The 6,640-nt window shown below is 52.1% G+C and overlaps 1 protein-coding gene across 1 annotated transcript; it reads left to right on the top strand.

Moving 5' to 3' along the window:
• The first annotated feature begins 4,356 nt into the window (after positions 1-4,356).
• Positions 4,357-6,402, top strand: LOC101774021 (REF/SRPP-like protein Os05g0151300/LOC_Os05g05940). Its single transcript, XM_004960203.3, has 3 exons — positions 4,357-4,558; positions 4,649-4,906; positions 5,659-6,402. Exons 1-3 carry the CDS (start codon positions 4,499-4,501, stop codon positions 6,106-6,108), a joined length of 768 nt encoding a protein of 255 aa, XP_004960260.1. The 5' UTR covers positions 4,357-4,498; the 3' UTR covers positions 6,109-6,402.
• Positions 6,403-6,640: the final 238 nt, after the last annotated feature.

The raw sequence follows: 6,640 nt of genomic DNA on the forward strand, positions 1-6,640 counted from the left end.
GGGACCTGTGGGTACCCTTATCCCTCAAGCCCCCGAGCGATGTGGAGTCGAACAGGATGCTAACGGATGCGCAACAAAGCTTGTAATGTACTCGGCTGAAGGTGTGGTGTCGTCTTTGTGAGGGAGAGGCTGTGCAGTGCCCAAAAAGGAAGAAAAATTGAGCTTCCACACGCGTATGACCAAATGCGCATAGTTAAGCGACCGCCGAGCTCCGGGATGTCTGACATCATGTAGATCGAAGGGAAGCACATGGAGGGCGTCGCAAGACGCACTCCATATGGAGTAGCCCCCGAGCATTGAAGCAATTAAACTAATCGGCCCAATGGTCAATAATTTGATGTATTATTTCCATCATAAAAGGGATACAAATATAGCGCTCAACCCCAGAGCGTGAGGACCAGCGAAGTTGCAGAGGCACGCCGACCTGAAATAGCCGTCCAGCCCCCGAGCGCGAGGATTAGAGGAGCCGCGGAGGCACGCTGACCTGGAGTAAGCACCCAGCCCCCAAGCGCGAGGACTGGCAGAGCCACGGAGGCACGCCGTGAGACTTAACGGAAAACCCGCGGGTTCCGTCCATCGCTTGTGCCGTAACAGGGGACCCGTGGATTCCGTCGCTAGGTTTACTCCGTCAATGCTTTCAAAAGCTGAAGAGGCACGTTTTACTTTTCACTTCCACTCCACTCGCCCCCATGCGCCACCGCCACCAATGCCATCTCCGCCGCGCCTAAGAGCCCTAGGTCACGCCGCCATGTCCGCAAGCTGCATCCACCTCTCCTCTGCCCAAAGGCTATAGTCACTGCCACCGCGCCGCCATTCTCCGCCGCATGTGAACCAATAGGCCCACCATCATCAGATTTGTGTCCCGAGGAGTAGAAACCAAAGAAATGGAGGCGGAGCAGGCACTAGATCCATCCATGTACTTGGTGAAATCCGTGATGACGGAGGAGAGGATCCAAGCCCTCGTCGACCGTGTCCTACTTAGTCCCAAGTCCCTCCTGGAATGGAAGGCGACCGCGGGCAAGAAGTTCCCCACCGAGGACAAGACCGAAGCTGTCGTCTTTGCGAAGTTCTTCGAGCGGGGATTCAAGATCCCGACAGGGGATTTCTTCCGTGGGTTGCTAGAGTACTACAAGATTGAATTAGTGCATCTCAACCCTAACTCCATTTTGGACATCGCAATTCTTATCCACATTTGCAAAGATTTCCTCATCATTACTCCCTATTTCAATCTGTAGAGATATCTCTACCAACTAAAAATTGTGTTAGCCAAGGGGAAGCCAAGATTGATCGGTGGTTGTGGATTTTCGGTACAGCCAAAGAGGGTCCTGGAGTATTTTGATCTGAAACTCAAGGATTCAAACAAGGGGTGGCATAAGGAATGGTTTCTTATCACCAATCAGAAGCCCGAGCTACCGTCCCGCCTCGGGTATGCACCCGTGACAATGTCGGAGTGGTCAAACCAGCCAACCTCCACGGAAATGGTCCAGGTGAAGTAGCTATTAAAGGAGATTGCCAACCTAAAAGATCATAGGCTCACAACCGGAGCTGTGAGCATCAACTTTCACCAGAGGCTGACACAGCCAATCAAGGACAGGGTCCACCCAGCGTATGAGTACTCGAGGCCGTTGGATCCGACCCGGGAGGCACAACAGAAGGTTACCCAGGAAAAGATTGCCAGCCGGGTGTGTAAGTTCTTTAGTGGCATCATCAAGAACAAGCACTGCCCTAAGGTGTACTCCCTCGTGAGGCCGGCTGACCTGGTAAGATCTTGATTTCATCATTTGGCTTGATTGCTTCGCTTTTGCGTCTGTTTCTGCCTGATTCTATTTTACTCTTTAGAACTGAGAGTATGAGTTTTTCTGTTCAACGCCGTTTCCCGGAGAGGCCGAGCAGTAGCGAACCAAGATTCGCTTGACCACCGAGACCGACCAGCCGCCTGCCACCCTTGACTGGGAGTCAGACTCATCCTTTGACGACTCCAACGAGGACGTATCGGTCCAAGGCGGTGGGACGGAGGCTGGGGGCACGCCTCCTACTGCGCAGCGGACACACCAGACCAATCTCAAGGTGGTGGAGTCCAAGGCGCTAGAGGCGGAGAAGCCGGAGGCCGAGAAGAAGAAGCAGAAGAAGAGGGGTGCCACGAAGCCAAAGGCACCCGTCGTGGCGGCGGCATCCCCTGCGGAGATCTCGTCAGAGGTGCCAAGAGATGACTCTGAATCGCCTAGCCCGACCGCCAAGAAGAAGAAGGCCGAGCTCCTTGAGACAACCACAGCTGACGCAGAGCGGCTCAAGGAGCAGCTAAAAATGGAGATCCGCGAGGGGAAGCAGAAGGAGCCGATCCTGCCGCCGCCAGCACCTCTACACCCAAAGTTCCGAGTGAAGAAGAGCATGTTGTGAGTATGATCATGGCACCGTACATTGTTGGAAGTTTGTTTGTATGTTGCTTAACTCTATCCCTGTGTTGCGCCAACCGAGTAAGGAGGCTGTGATGGAGGATGAGTCGAGCCTACACGACGCTAGCGTCAGGACCCATGCAGAAGGTTGGACTCCTGAGGCAACCATAGGAGCTGCATCTACGACATTTGTCCAGGCCAGGAGCAAGAGTGGCCTGGTGGTAGGACCTAAGGGGCCCGAACCAAGGTCTTTGCAGCGCTAGGATGTCGCCAAGGATGCTGCCATATCTGCGCCCAGGGCCGCAGATGCCAATGTCGAGGTGCAGATGGAGGAGACCCCCAGGGAAGCGTCGATTGATGCGGAACGAACCGCCAGGAGAGCTACCTGTTGTATTAAAAAGAGGATGAAGGCCCAAACAGGCAAAATATGTACAGGTTTACAGTAGAGCTACAATTTATAAAAACAAAAGGCGAAAATCCCCCCACCCCTCACCAAGGAGGGGGTTACCAAGTAACCAACACTAGGAGCGGTGTAGCAGGTTTGCTAGGTGCTTCGCCTCGGCCATCATCCACATGGACGCTTCGTCTTTAATGAGCTGCATGACCTATTGCATTGTAGATTCTTTGTGGTCAAAGATCCTAGCATTGCGCTCCTTCCAGATTTCCCAGCACACTAGGATGATGAGGGATTTAAGGCCGCACCGATCCGTGCACTCCGCAGTAGCCAGCACCGACAATTACTAATGGACTGAGTCCCTCTGCAGCCAATTATCTAGAAGCAAATCGCTTGTGGCTACCCAATTGGCAATGTCACCCCAAATCCGCTTGGTGAATCAGCAGTCGGTGCAAAGGTGGGCGGCAGTTTCAGGTGCTCTTCTGCATGAGGGGCAGTTTTAAGAATTAGCCCCTCCACGAGCTTACAGTCTATCGGATGTCCAAACCCCATTTTGGAGCAGCAGGCATGCAAAGAATTTTCATTTTGGAGGGGCTCATGACTTTCATATAATTGCTTAAAGTTTGTTTGTGCCGATCCGATAAATTGCGCCCAATAAGCCGAGGTAGTTGTGTATTATCCTCGTTGAGAATGGTGGATTCAGTAACTACCTCAGTCTTTCATCAGATGCCAACACTGCAAGCGCCTTCACGTTCACGACCAAAACGGTTTGGTAGTTGTGTCAGAGAAGGCTTCAGCTGAGCATCCAACGCTGTACGACCATAGCTTTCGACATGCAGGTTTCAGTTCTTCAGGTCAGCAATTCAGCGCCAGCCTTCGATTCTTTCTTTCTTCTCGCTGAGTATGTATATTCTACTAACCAGTAACCATAAAAAAGCATGCCTAAAAGAGCGCGCGTTCTTTCTTTCTTCTCGTATTTTATTTATGGTCGCACTCGCACAAATGAAAATGTTTACAAAACTTTTTATGACGCACGATCACTCTGATCGCCAAACATTCTACGAAAATAAAAAAAATATCACGCGCCATAAAGTTCTCTTTTTCCGTCGAAAAAGAAATTCAGTTTCTGACGAACCACGAACCTTGGACTGCCCTCTCGAAGCTTCGGCGTTGTTTCCAACAAATACAACCCTGCATCCTCCAAAAAAATAAACGAAAACCCGCTGAAACGGAAAGCCCCAGCGGACGGCGTTTCACACCACCTCACCGCGTGAACACGCCCCCACGTCACGTCCCCACCGCCCCACCCACCGACCTCTGGGCCCCACGCGTCCCGGACCCCACCCGCAGCGACACGGACCCGCCCCTTCTAGAAGCCGCCACGTCACCATCTCCCTCCAACGCCCCAACGCGGTCGCCGGACGCCAGCCGCTGGATGCGAAACGCACGCCTCCATTAAGCTGCTTAGCGAGTAAGCAATTTAAAATTTTATTTAAAAAATATAACGGAAATTCCTTCAAACCGAACCGTCAATGGACTCGCCGCAAGTTTTACCTCCCTATAAAACAACCCTGAGTCCCCACCCGACCTTTCCTCATCACGAGTCCGAAGAATCCCCTCGAGCACAGGAAGAAGAAAATCCCAAACAAACCGAGCGAAAAATCCAACCTTTCCTTCGATTCAGCAGCTCTCGATTCCGCGGAGAACAGCCATGGCCTCCGAGTCCACCAACAACGACGCCCCGATCGCCAACAACAACCAGCCCACCGCGGTAAGAGATGGCCTGTTCTTGGATTTCCCCCCGATTCGCTTCGGTTTGTTGCAGTTCCTCGGGGTGCTGATTTGATTTCCGTGCGCGCAGGAGGAGGAGGTGAGGGTTGAGAGGGCGGCGACTACCCAGGAGGAGGAGGAGAGGCTGCGCTACCTCGAGTTCGTGCAGCAGGCGGCGGCGCAGGCGCTGGTGCTGGCGGCCGCGGCGTACGCGTACGCCAAGCAGGGCGCGGGGCCGCTCCGCCCCGGGGTCGACCACGTCGAGGGAACCGTCAAGGCCGTCGTCGGGCCCGTCTACGACCGCTTCCACGCCGTCCCGCTCGACCTCCTCAAGTTCCTCGACCGCAAGGTAAGGAGGAGGGCATTTCTTTGTTGTCTGTTTTAATTCATCTTGGTCAAATTTGATCGCCTGACGTGATTGGGAGCGAGAAATTGGTTGTTGAGTTTCATTCTGCGTGGTGTACTGGTGTGTGACCCCAAATTTGTAGGTTTCAGGATGAAATTTGTACAATTAACATGTTAGAACGTTTTGGATGCATGGTTTGCAGTTTCTTCAGAGACTTAGTTTCAGGGTGCTGGGGTTTAGTTAGTTCTTTAGAGGTGTGCATGATTGAATCAACCTAGCACAAGTTAAGTTATGGTTCCTGATAAAAGAATACGATGCAGAATCTAACAACCTTGCAGCTTGATACAATTGGCAGGCAGTTTTGCCCTCTGAATTAGACAACCTTTTTTATTTATTGATTTATTTGAATTAGACAACCTATAGAGTTGAATCAGACAATCCTGACTTCTGAGACTTCAATACCACAAACACCGAGACTATGGAATACCTTTTATGCATTGTACATGTGCAGATTCATGTGGTTCATGATCATGAATGATAGCTATGCAATTTAGCCGTGATGCTGACTCACTTCATGGTTAAGGAAAATTAACATTTTTCAGTAATGCTATAAATTTGGTCACGGTGATCAGATATTATGTTGTGGTCAGTCTATTCACTATTCAGGAACTATATTTTTTTCAGTGTGTAGGAAAAATTTACGCCTGAAGTTGTTGCATTTTGTTTGAGACTACTAATGCAGTTGGCCCTTGCAGGTTGGTGAGTCTGTTGAGGAAATCGACCGCCGCGTCCCTCCAGTGGTGAAGGAAGCCCCCACCCTCGCCCGCTCTGCTGCCAAGGAGGTCCGCCAGGCCGGTCTGGTGGGCACAGCCACTGGCCTCGCCAAGTCTGCCATCGCTCGTGCTGAGCCCAAGGCCAGGGAGCTCTACACCCGCTACGAGCCCGTGGCAGAGCGCCGCGCCGCGGAGGCCTGGGTGGCCCTGAACCGCCTCCCGCTGGTGCCCTCGGTGACCAGGGCGGTCCTCCCCACTGCTGCGCAGCTGTCGGCCAAGTACAACTCCGCGGTGCGCGACGGTGCCAAGCGCGGTAGCACCGTGGCCACCTACCTCCCGCTGGTGCCCACCGAGCGGCTCGCCCGGGTGTTCCCGTACCCCACGGCAGACACTGCCCCGGCGCCGGAGATGCAGCCCATCCCGTCGCAGTAGAAGATGAGAGTTGGACCACCTGCCTGGGAATTGCATCAACGATTATCAATCAAATATAATAGTAGCGTCAGTGGTGTAGTAAGGTACTTGATGAATCTTTTGTGTGTGATGAACTGATGACAAGGTGCAGTATGTGTGGTGGTGACTGTTTTGTTGGTTCACTATTGTGGTGATGCATCTTGTCTGAAGTCTACGGTATGTCGTGAACCGTGATGTGTATACTGATGTCTACTGTTTACTGTTGTCAAGAAGAAATTATTCATGCTGTACTCACTGTGGATTTGGAAGTTGCTATCGCTGATGTCGTGCCTGCATACATGCTTATCTTCATCCAGACTGGGCTCTGGTGCCTAGCGTCCTGTCATTCATCTGGACTATGTGATCCCATTCTGTTGTGCAGGTAGGTCTTTTGATGCAGCTTCAGCTCTGTTCAGTGTTGTTCACTTTCTCTCCCTTTTGGGACCAAGTTGCATTATTTTGGCCGCACAATTCTCCATGGTGGTGCTGGCGCAAAATATAGAGCAACTGCCAT

This window comes from Setaria italica, chromosome III (genome assembly GCF_000263155.2).
Source record: "Setaria italica strain Yugu1 chromosome III, Setaria_italica_v2.0, whole genome shotgun sequence".
NCBI classification, from domain to species: Eukaryota; Viridiplantae; Streptophyta; class Magnoliopsida; order Poales; family Poaceae; genus Setaria; species Setaria italica.

What these genes read in the sequence shown, in the direction of transcription:
- LOC101774021 (XM_004960203.3), top strand. Translation starts at nt 4,499, where the DNA reads ATGGCCTCCGAGTCCACCAACAACGACGCCCCGATCGCCAACAACAAC. An exon ending in ACAACAACCAGCCCACCGCG is followed by an intron (nt 4,559 to 4,648) that starts GTAAGAGATGGC and finishes CCGTGCGCGCAG; the next exon opens with GAGGAGGAGGTGAGGGTTGA. An exon ending in TCAAGTTCCTCGACCGCAAG is followed by an intron (nt 4,907 to 5,658) that starts GTAAGGAGGAGG and finishes TGGCCCTTGCAG; the next exon opens with GTTGGTGAGTCTGTTGAGGA.